This window comes from Coenobita brevimanus, chromosome 89 (assembly GCF_032717465.1).
Source record: "Coenobita brevimanus isolate Jiangsu-jjx chromosome 89, ASM3271746v2, whole genome shotgun sequence".
Lineage (NCBI taxonomy): Eukaryota > Metazoa > Arthropoda > Malacostraca > Decapoda > Coenobitidae > Coenobita > Coenobita brevimanus.
This window is the reverse complement of record NC_137042.1, coordinates 10,057,812-10,077,202: the sequence shown is the minus strand read 5'-3', so window position 1 is coordinate 10,077,202 and position 19,391 is coordinate 10,057,812. Positions and strand designations below refer to the sequence as shown.

The following is a 19,391-nucleotide window of genomic DNA, read 5'->3' as shown; positions in this document are numbered from 1 at the left end:
CTTCTCCTCTTCCTTTCCCTCCCTCCCTCCTTCTCCTCTTCCTCTCTCTTCCTCCTTCCCTCCCTCCATCATCACCCCCTACCCCTTTCATAACTTACTTCTCTGATTTCCCTCCCTCTTCCCTCCCTCATCCATGTCTTACTTCTTGACGTTCTCCCCCTCCCTCCCTCTCCCCCTCCCTCTCCCTCCCCTTCCATACTTCCCCCTCCCAAAGGAATAACTTCCCTCTCTACGATCTCTCCCTCTCTTTCCCGTCTCCTCCGTCCTTCTTCCCTCCCCCTCCCCTCCATCTCCCCCACTTCCACGTCCATTCCCCCTCCCTCTCCCCCTCTTCCTCCCCCTCTTCCTTCACGCCAACAACTCCTCCCCCTCCGTCCAACTCTCCGACCCACCAATATTTAAGGGGAAAACTTTTTGACCAACTCCGACAAAGAGACTGCGGGGGAGACAAAAAGTAGTGATGGGTGGTTCGCCCCGCTCCTCCTGTATTAATCTGGGAGGAGAGAGAGAGAGAGAGAGAGAGAGAGAGAGAGAGAGTGAGTTGAGAAGACAAGGGAGTGGAAAGTGACGAAGAGTAAGTAAGGATGAGAGAGAGAGAGAGAGAGAGAGAGAGAGAGAGAGAGAGAGAGAGAGAGAGAGAGAGAGAGAGAGAGAGAGAGAGAGAGAGAGAGAGAGAGAGAGAGAGAGATTGATAAGACAAGGGAATGGAATGTGACGAAGAGTAAGTAAGGATGAGAGAGAGAGAGAGAGAGAGAGAGAGAGAGAGAGAGAGAGAGAGAGAGAGAGAGAGAGAGAGAGAATATTACTGAAAGTTGAGAAGGTAAAGGAGTGCAAAGTGACGAAGGGTAAGAAGAGATGGGATATGGATAGAAGAAGAGCTGGAGAAAGACTTATAAAAGAAATAAATAATTGAAGTGGTGAAATGGGAGCAAATTAGAAGAAAGTAAGGAGGTATCTAAGTGAAGTTAGGAAGAGGAAAGAGGTGGGGAATGAGAGTGGGATGAGAAAGGGGTGAGGTAGGAGGAGGGAGATGAATGTGGGAGGGGAGGGGGGAGAAAGATGAAGTATTGTGGTTAAGCTCCATTAAGGAAGATGTTGAGGGAGGGAAGGAGGTTTGACCATGGGAGGTGAAGTAAGAGGTTGAAGGGAGAATGACGGGGAGAAGAAAAGGGTGATTTGGTAGAAAAGAGAGAAGCTAATCCAGTTTCTTTACCCATCCTTTACTAAATTGGATTGAGATGGTGGGCGGCGGGGGGCGCTGGACGGGGAGGGAAGCAGGGAGGAGAGGGGAAGAGATGGGAATTAACTCTTTCATGGTCGGGACAACTAAAGTATTCTATTATATTATCTGAATCCAATCAAAGGAAGGTGGAAATATTATGAGTTAGAGTACTGGGATGTATTTGCATTCAGGTTGGGGATAAGAGAAGGAGAGAGGGGGAAGGAAAAGAGGGGAAGAACGAGGGATGTGCGAAGTAAGGGAAGGGGAGAGGATGAGGGGAGGGGGGAAAGGAAGAGATAAGGCACTAGGTTGTATCTAGGACCAATGTAGGCGGGGGGGAGGGGGTCGTAAAAGAAAGGTGAGAGGAGGTAGGAAGAGGGGGAGTGATTCAGAGATAGGACCTTAGGGCGTATCTGGACGCAGAGTAAGGGATAAGGGAAAGTAGGGGAAGAGAGGGGGTAAGGGAAAAAGGGGGGAAAGAGAGGGGTAAGGGAAGAAGGGGTGCCATTAACATTTGTTAAGTAATGCGTTGTTTAAATGTGTCCTTAGATGCGAAATCGTCTCTGCGAGAGGGTCTGTCCGTCTCTCTCTCACGAAAGATTTACGGTCGCTAGGTGGTTTCTCTCCCGTAGTCTTTAGCCACTTAAGCGAAACCACGCCACGCCACGCCACACCACACCACCATACCATACCACTTTTGAATACCACACCATACCACCTTCTCACACCACACCGTACAACCCTTCCACACCACACCGTACCACCCTCTCACACCACACCATACAACCCTCCCACACCACACCGTACCACCCTCACACCACACCATACAACCCTCCCACACCACACCATACCACCTTCTCACACCACACAATACAACCCTTCCACACCACACCGTACCACCCTCTCACACCACACCATACAACCCTCCCACACCACATCGTACCACCCTCTCACACCACACCATACAACCCTTCCACACCACACCGTACCACCCTCTCACGCCACACCGCACAAAATCACCCTCTCTCACCACATTCCACGAAAGGCCCTGAAACGCCCTCATACGTTTACAATTATTTCCCGTATATTATCCACTCCCCTTTAGTATGGAAGTGTTGGGCAGTTGTATGAGCGAAGCATAAAGGACAAACAAGGCATTCTGATACATAGTGCCACGAAATGACGATGAATTAAGTCGAGGGTGAAGTAATCCTAAGGTCAAGGGTGAGTGAGGAAGGAAGGGCGGGATTTAACCTGACATTAGTATTGCGGGGAATGAGAGGGGAGTCAGGAAGCTGGGGAGTCATGAGAGAGAGAGAGAGAGAGAGAGAGAGAGAGAGAGAGAGAGACAGACAGACAGACAGACAGACAGACACAGACAGACATACAGAGAGAGAGAGAGAGAGAGAGAGAGAGAGAGTTGGTTTAATTTTGGCTGGAGAGTCTGGAGGCAAATGAGAGACAGGGAGGGGAAGGGGGGAAGGAAAATTAAAGTGAAAAATAATAAAAAGAGAGGGATATGAAAGAGGAAATCAAGGAACAGAAAAGAGGACAACGGAAACTCGAAAGGAAATGGAATAACGAAAGGTGAAAATTAAAACGTGAAGAGACAAAAAAAGAAAGATAAGAGGTAAATCAGAATGTGGGAAGATGGAAGAGAGACTTGGGTATATTAGGAGGAACAGGTTAAAAATGAAACAGGAAAATGGGGGAAAAGGCAGGAAAACAGGACCGAAAAATGAGAGAGAAAAATATAAGAACAACTTGCAGAGTAAAAACGAATCAAGATGAAGGAAACAGAAGAGGAAGAGAATAGAATAAAAAACTAGAAAATAAAAAGGAAAATGCCAAGGAAAGGGGAAAAAGACGGAAAGAATCAAGATAAAACGAAAATGGAAACGGTGAAAGAGAGAGAGAGAGAGAGAGAGAGAGCGAAGCAAGAAAAAATGGAAAAAAAGAAAAAAAAAAGGTAAAATATTTGTGTTTGAGGAGCGACAGGCACGTGAGGACAGGACAAGCACCGTCCTCATAAATCTTTGCGGCGCCCTCAAGCCTGGAGAGAGAGAGAGAGAGAGAGAGAGAGAGAGAGAGAGAGAGAGAGAGAGAGAGGGAGAGAGAGAGAGAGAGAGAGAGAGAGAGAGATGATGATGGTGATGATGATGATTCTAATAATAGTGATGATGTAATGGACAAAAGAGTAGTGGTTAAGAACAGGAGAAAAATAGTAAATGAAAGCACAAGAGGAGACGGACGGAATAGGAGAAAGATATTAGGAGGGCAGGAGAAAAGGGAAAGAAACAGAGAAAAGAGGAAAGCCGAAGAGGAGGAGGAAAAGCGGAAGATGGAGAGGAGGAAGTGGGTGGAGGAAAGAAAGAAGAGGATGTGGTCATAGGCGGGGATTAGAGAGAGAAGAGGATAAGAAGGAAATAAGAGGAGAGGAGGAAAGGAAAGAGAGAAAGATGATGGGTGAGAAGGAGAGGAAGAGAAGTGAGAAGAGGAGGAAAGAGAGAGAGAAAAAAAAAAAAAAAAAGGTAGGAGGAGAGGAAGAAGGGACATGCAGCAGAAGACCGCAGACACTGGGGAAGAGCCAAGTCTGCTGAGATTTATGAGGAAGCAGCAGGGCAGAGAGAGAGAGAGAGAGAGAGAGAGAGAGAGAGAGGATATAGTTACTAATGAAAGAAGAGGAGGAAAAGAAGAAGAAGAAGCAATGGCTAATGAAAGAGGAGGGGGGAGAGGGAAGGAAGAGCCAGGAAATCTACCGAGATAGACCAGAGTGAAGAAGAGGATTACACACAGGATTACACACAGGAAAGCAAACAGCAACAGACCTTATGGTCCTTTCGAGGCTGCTTGTTAGAGAAAACTATGACTACAAGATCTAACTCTACATGTTGAAGGATAAGGATAGTAAAGCAAGAAGGCTTCCCCCACCACCAAACCCTCCAGGAAAAAGTGAGAAAAACCACCATGCAGCATGGAAAAACTGACATGGAAATTTTATAGGAAACACTGGAAAGGAAAAGTCACATTCTATAATACTTTATCTATAAGCTACCCGATAGAGTAACCTGAAAGAGAAAGTAAACAAATAAAATAATAGTTACGGCATGACATTATAAACCGGTTACATTGAGTTAATGGGAAGTCTGTGGACATAACGTGGAAGCTACACACTGCACAGTGTGGATGTTTAGGGGTGGTGCAGCAGCTTTGCCTGGCGCTTTTAAGGTAGGCAGCAGTCAGTCAGGCCCTAGCTCCGTTTGCTCCACTGAGACAAGGAACTCTCCCATGTGGGACAAGTACGCAAGTTTCATCCTGAAGCAGTGACCCCTGGTACATTAAAAAAATCCCGATGGTGGTCACTTGACTAACAGGGACCCTCAGTGATCCACAGCCCATCACAGGTCGAAAGTAAGAGTAGTGACCGTTAACTCAGGGTTATCTGTGCAGATCCTAATCTGTGCTTATATTGCTTTCTTTGCATTGGGGAGATTGAAAAGTATATAGGACGGGTGTCTTAGATAAAAGGGGACTGCACAGTGCACAGTGTGGATGTGCAATGCACAGAGTGGATGTTAAGGGGTGGTGCGGCAACCTTCCCTGGCGCTTTTTAGGTAGGCAGCAGTCAATCAGGCAATAGCTCCGTTCACTCCACTGAGACAAGGAACTCTCCCATGTGGGACAAGTACACAAGTTTCATCCTGAAGCAGTGACCCCTGGTACATTAAAAAAATTCCGATGGTGGTCACTTGACTAACAGGGACCCTCAGTGATCCACAGCCCATCACAGGTCGAAAGTAAAAGTAGTGACCGTTAACTCAGTGTTATCTGTGCAGATCCTAATCTGTGCTTACTGTATATTACCTCATTTGCTTTGGGTAAATCGAAAAACATATAATGACGTGACGTGACGCTATGTTAGGTTTACGGGGTGTCCTGTAGACACGAGGGGACTGCACAGTGTGGATGTTTAGGGGTGGTGCGGCAGCCTTGCCTGGCGCTTTTAAGGTTGGCAGCAGTCAATCAGGCAATAGCTCCGTTCACTCCACTGAGACAGGGAACTCTCCCATATGGGACAAGTACACAAGTTTCATCCTGAAGCAGTGACCCCTGGTACATTAAAAAAATCCCGATGGTGGTCACTTGACTAACATGGACCCTCAGTGATCCACAGCCCATCACAGGTCGAAAGTAAGAGTAGTGACCGTTAACTCAGGGTTATCTGTGCAGATCCTAATCTGTGCTTATATTGCTTTGTTTGCACCGCATTAATTGAAAATGTATAATATCATGACGCAACACTATGTACGGGTACATTGTTTACGGGGTGTCTTGTAGACTAAAGGGGCATGAACTTACATGTACCGTAGCTATAAAAGCAAGTTATTCGGACAGAAAAAGAGTCAGCTGAGGATTTTTGTGCAAATACTTGTCTAATTTGTTTTTGAATGTCTCAATTGAGATACTGTTCACGGTATCTGAGGGTAATCTGTTCCAGATATTTACAACTCTGTTTAAGAAGAAGTATTTTGCTTCGTGGGATTGGAATCGCTTTCCCATGATTTTGCAGCCATTACTTCTGGTTTGACTCGACCGGTCTATATCAAAATATTTATTCATGTCTAAGTTGTCATATCCCTTCATGATTTTGAAAACTTCAATAAGGTCCCCTCTTAACCTGCGCTTCGTTAGGCTAAATAATTTAAGTTCTTCAAGGCGTTCCTCATATGGTTTGTTTCTAAGTCGTGGTATCATTTTTGTGATTCTTCGCTGAATTTTCTCTAACTTTTCAATGTTCTTTCTGTAGTACGGAGACCAGAATTGCACACAATACTCAAGATGGGGGCACACTAACGAGTTGTACAAGGCAAGTATGACTTTTTCCGATTTAAACTCGAAAGTTCTTCCAATAAAACCCACTAGCTTGTTTGCAATTTTAACCGCATCGGTACACTGCTTGCTTGGTTTTAGGTCATTTGATATTATCACACCAAGATCCTTTTCACTGTCTGTACTTGATAACTGAATATTGTTCATTTTGTAATTTGCATGGACATTGTTACTTCCAATATGAAGTACTTTACATTTTTCTGTGTTGAATTTCATTTGCCATTTTTCTGCCCAGCTTGCTAAAGTATTAAGGTCATTTTGTAACTGCTGCCACTGTAATTCTGAAGTGACTTTACTGGTTATTTTAGTATCATCTGCAAATTTGGATACTTTAGAATTTAGATCCTTATCAATGTCATTTATATAGATAATAAAAAGTATCGGTCCAAGTACTGAGCCTTGGGGAACGCCGCTGATCACATTATGCCATTTGGATTCCTTTCCGTTTATCACAACTCACTGTTTTCGGTCTGACAGCCAGTCTTGTAACCATTTTTGCGTCTTTCCTTTTATTCCATGTGCCTCTATTTTTCTCATGAGACGCTTGTGAGGGACAGTGTCAAATGCTTTCTAAAAGTCGAGGTAAATTATATCTACTGCTCTTGAGTCATCGTATGATTTGTAAACATCATGGAAGAAGTCCAGTAAGTTAGTTAAGCATGAACGACAATGTCTGAATCCATGTTGCGAGTCTTTAATTATATTATTTTCTTCTAGATAATTAACTATTTTATCTCTTATGATTTTTTCCATTAACTTGCACACTACTGATGTTAAGCTGATTGGTCTGTAATTTCCTGGGTGCGACTCATTTCATTCATTCATTGCCAGACGCCATGTATCCCACATGGGGTGGCCAAGGGCTTAGAGTTAATTGTTTTACAGGGAGGGGCATTAATCCTCCACCAACCCCACTTGACACGTAAGGATGCCAACAGCATCTGGTGTTCCCAGGCGGTCACCCATCCAAGTACTAACCAGACCCAACGTTGCTTCCTTTTTTGAAAATTGGTGTTACATTTGCTAGTTTCCATTCACGTGGAACTTTCCCAGTACTTAATGATTTATTGAATAAGACAGAGAGTGGCAGCAGTAACTCATGTTTTGCTTCTTTGAGAATTCTCGGTGATATTTTACCAGGGCCAGGGGTTTTGTTTATGTCCATACTATTTATGGCTGAAAGGATATCGTTATTATGGATAGTATAGTTACTAAGGACTGTGCTATTTGCTTGGTTTGTGGGTAACAGTAGGTTTCTGGTTGTGGTTTCTACTGTAAAAACAGATGCAAAGTAACCGTTAAGAATGTTTGCCATTTCGACCTCATTTTCAGTGTGTTTGCCATTGTTTGTTTCTAGAGGACTTATTGATGTAGTCATAACCTTTTTCTTTCTAATGTAACTGTAAAATTCTTTAGGATTTGATTTGCACGTATTAACAATGTGGATCTCCAGTGCTCTTTTGGTTTGTTTAATAAGTCTTTTTGATATGCGGCGTAGATTATCGTACTGTAATTTATCATCATTATTTTGTGTAGCTTTATATTTATGGTATGCCTGTTTTTTGGCTGTTAAGTTACTTTTTATTTCACTGGACCACCACTTTGGTTTACTATTTCCAACTGGACGTCTGTTACGTAGTGGCACACATGACTTTACCACTTCATTAAATTTTTTGGTGAATATTTCCCATGCTTGGTTTATGTCATCGGTTTCAGACATTTGATTCCAATCTGCAGTTGCAAGTAGCGCTCTGAGCCTGTTGAAATTAGCTCTACGATAATCTGGGACCTTTTCTTTGCTCTCCGTTTCTTTTACTTTTTCAGTAGTAATATTAAACTGTATAGTTCGATGATCACTGGAACTAAACTCAGGTCCTATTTCAACGTTGTTGACTAGGTTATCATTTGTAGTCAAGATGATGTCTAGGATATTGGTTCCTCTCGTTGGGTATTCTACGTGTTGGGAAAGGGTGCTTTCTTGAAGATTCGTATAAAGCTCTTGTCCTGAGTGTGCCGTCAGTGGTTCACCCCACTTTGTTACCGGTAGATTAAAGTCTCCAAAAATTACGCTATCCTCTTGACAACAAATTTCCACAATTTGATCATAAAATTTTTCATTTGTCTCAGTTGACTGTGCTGGAGGACGATAGATGAGACATATATTTATTTTGTGTGAATTAATACTTAGCTGAACATAACTGGCATCTATGTTGGTAATACTGGGTTTGGATAGCACAAGGGGATGGAGACTAGTTTTCACATATAGTAAAACACCGCCACCAGCTCGATGTGGTCGCTCACAACTGAAAATATTGTACCCTGTTAATGAGTATTCCGCTAGAAAGTCACGGTCAGATGTGTTAATCCAGGACTCTGTGATGCCAATGATGTCATAATTTTCTTGGTAAATTAGAGATTCTAAATCCTCAAACTTGTTACGTAGACTACGTGCGTTAACATAGCAGACTCTAATTCCGTTCCAAACAGTTGGTGATCTGACTTTGTGGGAGGAGGAGGAGGAGGAGGAAGAGAAGAAGAAGGAAGAGGAGGAGGAGGAGGAGGAGGAGGAGGGGGATATGATCGGGGGGAAATGATGTACGAAGCAGAGAGAGACTAGGGACGGGAAACGAAGTCTGTCTAGAATAGATATATGAAGGTGCGGGTTGAAGGAGACGTAAAGGAGGAGAGGAAAATGAAGAACGGATCAGGAGGAGGAGGAGGAAGAAGAGGAGGAGGAGGAGGAGGAGAAGCAGGAAGAGGAGGAGGAGGAGGAAATAGGAGGAATTGGAGATGATGATTATGATGGGAGGAGGAAAGGAAAATGATGATGATGCTGTTGATGAGATAGAATGTGGAGAACGAAATCTGTCGTGATGCATGAGAGAATGAATTTTAGAAGTGAAAGAACTAGAACAGGTAGAAGAGGGAAAAAATGAAGCGGGGGATGGATAGAAAGCAGAACAGAGGAGGAGGAGGAGGAGGAGGAGGAGGAGGAGGAGGAGGAGGAGGAGGAGGAGGAGGAAGAGGAGGGGGAGATGGAGAAGAAGAAGGAGAAGAAGAGGGTGGAGGAGACAGAAAGCAGAGGGCAGACAGAGGCGAAGTGTGGCGATATATATGAAGGTCCGGATTGGATTCCACTTACCTTCGTCAACATCTCTGGCGCGGAATGCAGAAGAGGTGGAGAGACACTGGAAAGAAACAGAGAGATAGTGGAGAGGAGCATGGAGAGACACGAGAGAGAACCCTGGAGAGACACGGGAGGGAAATAAGGAGAAACACTGGACGAAGAGAAGGAACAATAACAGATTGTGGAGGAAGAGTGGAGAGAAACATATAATAGGGAGTGGAGGAGTGGAGATAGATAGGGAGAGACATTGGAGGAGTGGAGAGAGATAGAGAGAGACGGTGGAGGAGTGGAGAGAGGTAGGGAGAGACAGTGGAGGAGTGGAGATAGGGAGAGACAGTGGAGGAGTAGAGAGAGATAGGGAGAGACAGTGGAGGAGTGGAGGGGAATCATGGAGAGAGTTTTATTGATGCACAGAATTTGCGGTTAATATTAGAATTGTCGCATAGTTCTGATAAGTCCCTGTTCTTTAATTGGTGAACTGTAGAAAATGGATAGCAGTTTAAGGATAGGATAGCATTTTAAGGATAGGATAGACAGTTTAAGTATAGAGTAGCCTAGTAAAGCAATAGGTTCTCTCTCATCCTCGAAACTCAGCGTAAATCAGCGATGGAGAGGAAGAAAGCATAAGCAGCATCTTGGAAAAGGAAAAGGCTTGAGGGAAATTTTATCGGAGTGGTAGGAAGTAGTGTTGAAGATGAGTAAGTCACTAGGAGAGAGAGAGAGAGAGAGAGAGAGAGAGAGAGAGAGAGAGAGAGAAGGGGGGGGGGCTTAACAGTGGAATGGTGAAGGAAATGTGGAGAGGTAGGGGGTGAAAATGAATGGAGAGAAAAGTGGAGATGCTCTGAGGTGGAGGAGGAATGGAGGCAAAGGAGAATAGTGAAGGGTGGGTGGAGAGTAGATAACGAAGGGATGAAGGGAAAGTGGAGTGACGGTAGAGGGATGCAAGGAGAGATAGTGAATAGTTGTGGAGTGAAGGGAAATGAAAAGAGATACTGTAATAGGTTGGTTGTCGGTGGAGAGAATGATGGAGAAGTGGAACGAAGGAGGAGAGAGAGTGGAGAGAGGGAGGAGTGGAGGGAAAGGTGGAGACATTGAGAAGGGAAGGAGGATAGAGGAAGAATGAAGGAAAAAGATGACAATGAAGGAGTGGAAGGGGTTATGAAGGAAGGTGGAGATGGTGGTGGAGGAGGTGGAGGAAGGAGGAGAGGACTTGAGAGAAATGAGCGAGACCGAGAGAGAATGATCTGGGGAAATGAGGAAACGTGACAGACAAAGGAACACAAAGGAAGGACTGAGTATGAGAGAGAGAGAGAGAGAGAGAGAGAGAGAGAGAGAGAGAGAGAGAGAGAGAGAGAGAGCTGAGTAAGAAAGAATGTTTGTAAAGAATGTCTGCATAGAGAAAATGTGTGTGTGTGTGTGTGTGTGTGTGTGTGTGTGTGTGTGTGTGTGTGTGTGTGTGTGTGTGTGTGTGTGTGAGTCGAGAGACCATGGATAAACTGTAAGCACTCACTAGAGGGTGTGTATAAAGTGCTAAAGAAAAGAATCAAGAATATGGACGGGGAATGACAGAATGCTAATAATATAACTTGGAAAAAAATGTACTAAAAAGCTTTAAGTTAAACGTAAAAAAAAAAAAAAAGAAAAGAAAAGGAAGAAAAAGACCAAGGAAAAGATATTATGCTCCAGTCACTTCTGAGTCCCTCTCTTTCCTCACAAGCCACAAATAAAAAAAAAAGAGAGAAAAATAAAAAGCAAGGAGAGAAAAATAAAAAGCAAGAAAAGAGCCATGACAGAAATGAAGTGAAAACGAACCGTAAGAGAAGAACACGAGAAAAATAAATTAAAAAAGATCCTAGAGAAGAACACCACCCTATTTTCAGTCCCTGTCACTCCACCCACACCCCACACGCATTAAAAAAAAATACATATAAAAAATAATAAAAATAATATATAAAATCTGATTGGTAGACAGAAGAGGCGCGAATAAAAGGTACGGAAATTACGACGAGAAATGAAAATATTGTAAGAAAAGGACCATGACAAGCACAAACCAACCTCTTCCATTCTACTTCACTCTTCAAGCGGATTCCCCCCTCCCCCTCCCAGAACACACACACACACACACACACACACACACACACACACACACACACACACACACACACACACACACACACACACACAGAGGGAGAGGGGGAGAGAGAGAGAGAGAGAGAGAGAATCACCAAGAAAATTAAACTGGAAAAAAAAGAAAGAAAAGGACGAAAGGGACCGTCACAAACTTCCACCACCCCTTTCCAATCCACTTGACTCTCCAAAGCCAAGCCTTCACCCCCCTCCCCCTACCTCCTATCCCCCTTCTACCCCCTCCTCTCCTTCCCCCATCCACCCCCTCCCTCTCCCCCTAATCCCCTCACAGTCAGCCAGCTCCCCCAACTCTCATTTCACACAGTACCCTTCTAACTAAGCCCGATTCACCATCCTGTCTCATTTTTGGTTTTTCTTCTTTCTTAATTCTTGTTTTTCTTTATTTATGGGACCTTATATATATTTTTTCTCTTCCACCCCCTGTTTATAGTCATTGTTTTACTGCCTGTGTTTATTTATTCCTCCTTTCTCCGGTGTTTGGTTATCCTTCCTTTACTCTTTTTTTTTTTAATCTGAGTTGGGATCTTTCTTGTAACATTACTTTGGTTCTTCTTGTAAGTTTGTATTTTTTTTTCTGTGTTTTCTCTGCATATTCCTTCCTGATTTCTTTACTCTTTCTTCTTTGCTCTTTCAATATATACTCTCTTTTTTGTACTTTCCTGCTCATTTCTGATTTGTAGTATTTCTTTTTTTATATTATTTTTTGTTTATTTTTATATTTGCCATTTATGTGTGTTGCTGCAGCCTCAAAGCTTGACCTTTTTACTTCTTTTTCTTATGTTCTGCCTTTTTTTTGTTTTGCTTTTAATTTACTTACGTACGTTTTTCCTTTACTGGTTTTTGGCCTGACTTTCTCTGCTCACATTATTCTTTTACATCTTTCTTATTTGTGCTTTCTCTTTTTTTTCCTTGATCTGTGTTTTGTGTTCTTTCCATTTCTGTGTTTTTCCCAAGCTCTTGTTTTCATATATTCTCTTTGTATTATTATTTGTTTGTTTATTTATTTGATGGCGTTCATCTAGATTAATATATTTCTTATCTACTTTTTTTTTTTGGCTGCCCTATCTCCGGTTTTGGGGGTATTTATGAATAATTATATTTTTAAGTTTACTCTCCTTCCTTCTTTACTGTTCTTGAGTCTCCCTCCCTTTTCCTTAATTGTTTGTTTGCTTGTTTCCCTCATTCTTTCGTTTCCTACCGTTCTCCCTCCCTTTCTTCATTCTTTCCATTCCTCATTCCCTTCCTTTGCTTTCCTTTTCCTTCCTTCTTGCTTTTTTCTCCCATTATCAGCAATTTTTCTTCCTTCCATGGTCATTTTTTCCTTCCTTCTGTCATCAGTGTTTTGCGTCCCTCATATTATTTCCTTCATTCCATCATGAGTTTTTTCCTTCCATCATGAGTTTTTCCCTGCCATCATCAACTGTTTGTTTTCCCATATCATCAACGGTTTTATTCTTTCCTCTCATCATCTCTAGTTTCCCTAGCTTCCTTTTGAATTTCATCTCTTTTTCCATCCTCTCCCTCGCTTTCCTTCTCTTCCGTCAGTTCATTTGATTTTCCCGTCAGCTGCTTTCCTTCTCCGTTCCTTCCCTTTACCCTCCTCCTTCTCCCCTCCCCGTCTACTTCTTTCTCTTTTCTTACCTCTTTTTTCTCCCTTAATTATGCTTTTTCTTTACGCTTTCTCTTGCATGTCTCACTCCTTTTTCTTTCCTTCTTTTCGGTCTTCCTCTCGTCCCCATTTTTTATTTCCTTTATTCCCTTTTTGCACCCATCATCCCTCGTTTCTCATAGTTCCTCCTTTTTTCCCTTTTTGTTACTTTTCAACATTTCCATCTCTCCTTTCGTCTTTCCCCTTACCCAGCCGTCTTTCCACCTCTTCTTGTCATTTTTTCTTTCATGTGCGTCCTATTTTCTCTCTTTCCCCTTCCTGCATTCCTTCATTTCTCCTTTACTTCCTCCTTTCCTCTTTCTCCTTCACTCTCCTCCCCCCCCTTCTACTTTCTGCACCCGCTCCCTCCCTCCTTTTTCTCCTCTCAATGTTTCATAACTTTTCCCTCCTTCTTTCACTCCTTCCTTCGTGCATTCAAGCGCATAACAGCCGCGGACCCAACACACACACACACACACACACACACACACACACACACACACACACACACACACACACACACACACACACACACACACACACACACACACACACACACACACACACACACACACACACACACACACACACACACACACACACACACACACACACACACACACACACACACACACAGAACCAAGACTAGCCCCCACCCCACCCCCACCCCTCTTTTCAACACAGAGGCCTGAGAGGTGGGGACAAAACGGCGAGGCAAATTAATGTGTGCTTGATGTGGGTGAATAGATGGGGGGGAGGGGAAGGGGAAGGGGAAGGGGAGGGGGTGTCCTATGAGATGTGTGGGACGAGGGAAGGAGTTTGGGGATTGGGTGGGAGAGGGAGGGTAGCTGTAGTGTGGGTGTTTGAATGGGTTAGTGAGAATTGGGTGTGGGGAGGAGGGGAAGTTTTGTGAGGGATGGAGGGGTGGGGATGTGGGAGGAGGTTGGGGGATGGTTGGGTGGGTGCGTGGAGGGAGCTGTTTAGTAGGTGTGTGAATGTCATAGTGAGAATTTAGTGGGAGCAGGCTTTTGGAGATAGTGGGGGCGGCGGCTGAGTGGGGGTGTGAATGGTTTACTGGGGAGAGAGAGAGAGAGAGAGAGAGAGAGAGAGAGAGAGAGAAGAGAGAGGTGTTGTGGGTTGGTAGGGAAGGGTTGATGATTTAAGTGGGTGTGTGAGAGGTTAAGCGAGGATTTGGGTGGAGGATGGTGGGGGCGGGGAGGGTAGTGGGGAGGGAAGGTGAGAAATTGGTGGGAGGATAGCAGGAGTGATTGAGTGGGTGTTTGAATATTGAATTGAGGATTTGATTGGAGGTGAGTTTCGGATATGATAAAATAGTATAGATAGGAAATGAACTACTTAATAACTGTGTGACGCCTGGAGGAAGTATAGTGGAGAGGTGGGGAGCGGAATAGACTAAGAGGATTAGGATACGTGGAAGGGTATTGAAGGGTGGGTTAGGTGGGAGGGGTGTTGAGGGATGGGTTGTGTGGGAGGGGTGAGAAAGAAGGTGAAGAAGTGAAGGAGGAAGGAGTGGGGTAATAGGTGGATAGGCGGAATAGGAGACAAAGATGGAATATGTGTGACGGAATTAATACAGCATCGGCATCACACTCAAGGAAAATAAGCGGCAACAGATCTTAATATATATATATATTTTTTTACAAGGCTAACATAATTACACTGTAACTAAAGCTCTCAGTCGCATTATGTATCTATCTATCTTTCTGTCTTCCTACCCTCCCTACTTTGGAGGGAGGTGCTGTTTAGCCATGAAAATACGATCTGTGTGTGTGTGTGTGTGTGTGTGTGTGTGTGTGTGTGTGTGTGTTGACTAAGAGAGAATATATATATAACAATACAATTTCCACTTTGCGCATTTCATATATGTGTCATACAATGGAGAAGCATTTACATAACTGAGTAATGTGAGAAACGCATTATATTTTGAACTGTAACCTATAACTGTTAGGCTATAGGAGAATATTTTTGTGTATATTCATCCTTTTCGTTTATTGTCACCGTAGGCTATAATATTCTGTTTTTACGAGGAAATTCAAGTCAGCCAACGCAGAAAACTCTTATGAACACAGTATTATAATTATTTTTTTTAGTTTTATGGCTTTTTTTTTTTAATGTTTTTGGTATCTCCAGACGATTGTATTTAACTTAGGAAAGATCTCTTGTGATGAAGGGGTTAACGAAGGCTTCATCTAACCCCCAGTTTGTAAAGTCTCTCAATAAAGACATCTTAAGGTAGGAAGAAGGAAAGAAATAAGTCATTGGGAGTGAAAGGGTGATACCAGGTACAAAGCATACATTACCGGTACTCCCGTGATCGTAAACCCAGTACAAGTGACCCCCATGTCAGAAACAAAAAGACGTTGACAAGGGTAAACCTCGTTATTCCCTCGCTATAGTCGTTTTTGTTCAGCTGATAATTAGTACTGGAGCCGGAGAGTGGTCATACAGTTATCAATAACCCTCTCATGGACGGGGCATCTCAGATATTCAAATTTTGGGAAGCGCCGGACGATTTTATTCACCTGAGATTGAGAATAGGAGCTCCCATTAACAGATGCCCATGTAGCGATGGGGAGGATAGATGTAAAGGATAGAAAGGTTAGTGAGGCTGTCAGTAAATGGTTAGGGTGGATTTTGTTGGTGGGTGGGAATATGTCAGTCATTTGTGGGACTGACATGGGAATATAGAAGTGAATTATTTACTCCTGTGAAAGCATCCTCGCCAACCTGTCGCTATGTAAAAATGTGTGTGTGTGTGTGTGTGTGTGTGTGTGTGTGTGTGTGTGTGTGTGTGTGTGTGTGTGTGTGTGTGTGTGAGAGAGAGAGAGAGAGAGAGAGAGAGAGAGAGAGACGAGAGTAGAATGAGTTGTAGAGTGGGTTTCATAGGAGACTTCATAGCACAGTCAGTCATGTAGCCTATATAATTTTACTCAGGCACATGTGCACACTCACGCTCACAGGCATGTGCACACACTCGTGGGTACAGTATGTGCTCTCACATATGCTTTCATGTGCACAGATGCATAGCCTGTCACACTGACGAACATGTGGAAATACCCAGGGGCATACTCGTATTCACTGACACATACACAAGCACGCTCGACAGATAAAAATATATCAAATATATTTATCGGGTACCAGAATAAAGTGCCAGAGTATTTGACCTGTCTCTTCCTTGCACATTTTTTTCTATATATGTTATAGCACCGCCCTCCATTCTGTGTAGGTCGTGACGTGGGTCGTAGTGGCCGTGGCAATGACGGCTGTGGGGGCGGTGGCGGCGGCTGGTATTGTTGTGCTGTGGAATTTAGGAACCTTTGGAATCGTCCCTCCCCCCCTTTCCCCGTCCCTGCGTACCTTTCTGTCCCCTCCTCCCTTACCTTTTGTCCCCCTCCCCATGTACCCTCTGTCCTCCTCTTCTCTTATCCTTTCTCCCCCTCCTCATTCCTTTTGCCACCCCCCCTACCTTACCCTTTCTCCTCTTGTCCTCAAACCCTCTGTCCCTATCTCCCTTTGCCGTGTCCCTGTTCTCTCTTACCTTCTCTCTACGGTATCCTTTCACCCTCTTCTCCATGCCCACACCCTCTCACTTCCATCACCTGTTGCCCCATCACCCCCTCTGTTTCTCCCCTAGCCTCTTTCTCTTGCTTCTTGTCCTCCCGCCTTCCAGTCCCTTAGGCTTCTATCCCCCCCCCCGTCCATCTTTTTTCCCTTCAATTTATCTCTCTTCCCCTACCACTCCATTTCCTTTCTCTCTCCTTCTTCTCCCTCTTTCCCCTGTTCCTTTTTCCTCCTTTTTCATCTCATTCCCTCTTTCCCCTCTCCTTCCCCGTTCTCTTCTTCGCTCTTCTCCTTTCCATTGCCTGTTCTCCTCGTCCCCTCATCCATCTCCCCTTTTCTCTGTCCTTCCCCTTCTTTCACCTTCCCCTTCACACATTCCCCCTCCCTCCTTCTCCCCTCCTCCCCATTATTCCTTCACTGTTACTGTTTTCACTTTTTGGTTGACACTGTGGCATGGCAGTACATTTTTATCTCGGCCAGTCCGTCTATCTGTCTGTTTGGAGTGACAAGGTATTTTGTTCTGTCTGTCTACTTGCCAGTCTTTGTCTCTGCCTGTCTTTCCGTCTGTCTGTTGTGCGTGATAATGTGGTTTTGTTCTATCTACTCACACACGTCTCCATCACTCGTATCCTCCTGCTAAATGAACGGTTTATTTAATTTATCTGTGTGAGTCTGTTGACGTGATGTGCGGCAGTCTGTTTATGCTTGTTTCTCTCTCTCTCTCTCTCTCTCTCTCTCTCTCTCTCTCTCTCTCTCTGTATATATGTATGTACTCGTATGTATGTATGTATGTGTCTGTCTGCTATGCCCATCAATTTGTCTACCTCTCATTCTGTCTGCCGATGAATGATGAAAGACTGAATACTAGCATAGGCGGATGAATGGGTGACTTGATGAGATACTTGTGATGAATGGATGAATGAGTAAATAATGAAGAACCAAGAGTACCAATATAAGAGTACGGTATGTATAAATGCATGAATATATATGTTAGTGAGTGAATGAATAATTGACTAAACAACTGAGATGAATGGATGAAGAACTAAGGTCCTTGTGGTGAATGGATGAATAAGTAACGAGCTGTGATGAGTGGATGAATTAATAGGATACTTATGAATGGATGGGTGCGTGAACAGATGTGGTAATTAGATAAGTAAACATGTGTGATGAATGGATGAATATTTAAGCAGGTGTAATCAGTGTCCTCATGTGGCTTACCTGTTCGGCTTGCTAATTAAGAGCCCTCACCTGTCTCCCCCTGCCTACTTACCTGTCTTGACAACCTAGAGAGAGAGAGAGAGAGAGAGAGAGAGAGAGAGAGAGAGAGAGAGAGAGAGCGAGCAATAAATGGAGAGCCTGGAGCAATAAAGGCTAAGACGATATTGATAGCCTCTAATAGCACACATGAGGGATTATGACCAGGCTTAATGGAACGCACACGCAGACACACATACAGTACACGTGTGCGTTCGGTCCAGTGTACAGCTTACATATACTCACATGCGTAGGCTGACACACACACACACACACACACACTCACACACACACACACACACACACACACACACACACACACACACACACACACACACACACACACACACACACACACACACACACACACACACACACACACACACACACACACACACACACACACACACACACACACACACACACACACACACACACACACACACACACACACACACACACACACACACACACACACACACACACACACACACACACACACACACACACACACACACACACACACACACACACACACACACACACACACACACACACACACACACACACACACACACACACACACACACACACACACATTACATATGAGCTGTTCAGAGCGACATCTACTCAAAGCATGCAGATACATACATACACTAAGAGACCCCATTTGGGTTATATATATCTACATCTTCACACAGCACATAGATAATATATACACCGGGACATTAAATTTCAACTGTATATATCGACCTCTGCAAACAGCACACTGACTCACGCGCTGAAAATCACATCAGAACCATACTCATCCACACAACACAGGTACACACACTAAGAAGCAACAGATTAAGCCACACATCCACATCTTAAGTGACATCCTTATGGTCACACGTGCATTACCCTAACATCCACATACCAACACATTCGTGAAGTAATTAGGCGTCCACTTTGATAGACGAATTATTTTTTTTTTCTACCCTGCAGGCCGAGGATGTGTTTCGCCATATTCTTGTCACCGGAGACTTTGTATATCAGAAGACTTTATTGGAGGTTCCTTGCAGCCTCTTCGTAAGTTCATTGTGTGAGGTTTCTACAGTGATAATGGAAATCGTCTGGCCGTGTCATGAATAGTAAAAGTATATATTAAAAAACATCGTGAAGAGGTTAAACGGTTCCCGACTCTCAGAACTACTGTACATGCCGACACATAGAGTAGCCCAATATAGTGTCTTCTCTGATACTCTATTAAGTACTAAGGCTGTATTATTTATGCTAGGGTCGGATCTGGATAATATCGACACATTCGTTGAGTAGTTTGACATGCTTAGTGATTTACGAATGCCTTATTAATTACAATCGACTCAGTGCAGATACCAGCGCATTCGTATGTAACTGAGGACTTCCTAGCTGATATACGAATGTTTTATTGATTATGCCAGTCACTTAGCCTCATATGCAGTACAGGCACATTCGTAAATGGACCTCCTTATTGATTTACGAATCTTTTATTGACTATACCA

The 19,391-nt window shown here is 43.7% G+C and overlaps 1 protein-coding gene across 1 annotated transcript in view; it reads left to right on the top strand.

Moving 5' to 3' along the window:
• LOC145411355 (uncharacterized) overlaps window positions 1-19,185 on the top strand; it is a 92,901-nt gene extending 73,716 nt beyond the window's left edge. The window contains exons 3-4 of the mRNA XM_080281380.1: window positions 18,131-18,305; window positions 19,148-19,185. Coding sequence (XP_080137506.1) covers window positions 18,131-18,305; window positions 19,148-19,185 — 213 coding nt within the window. The remainder of the gene's footprint in view (window positions 1-18,130; window positions 18,306-19,147) is intronic.
• Window positions 19,186-19,391: the final 206 nt, after the last annotated feature.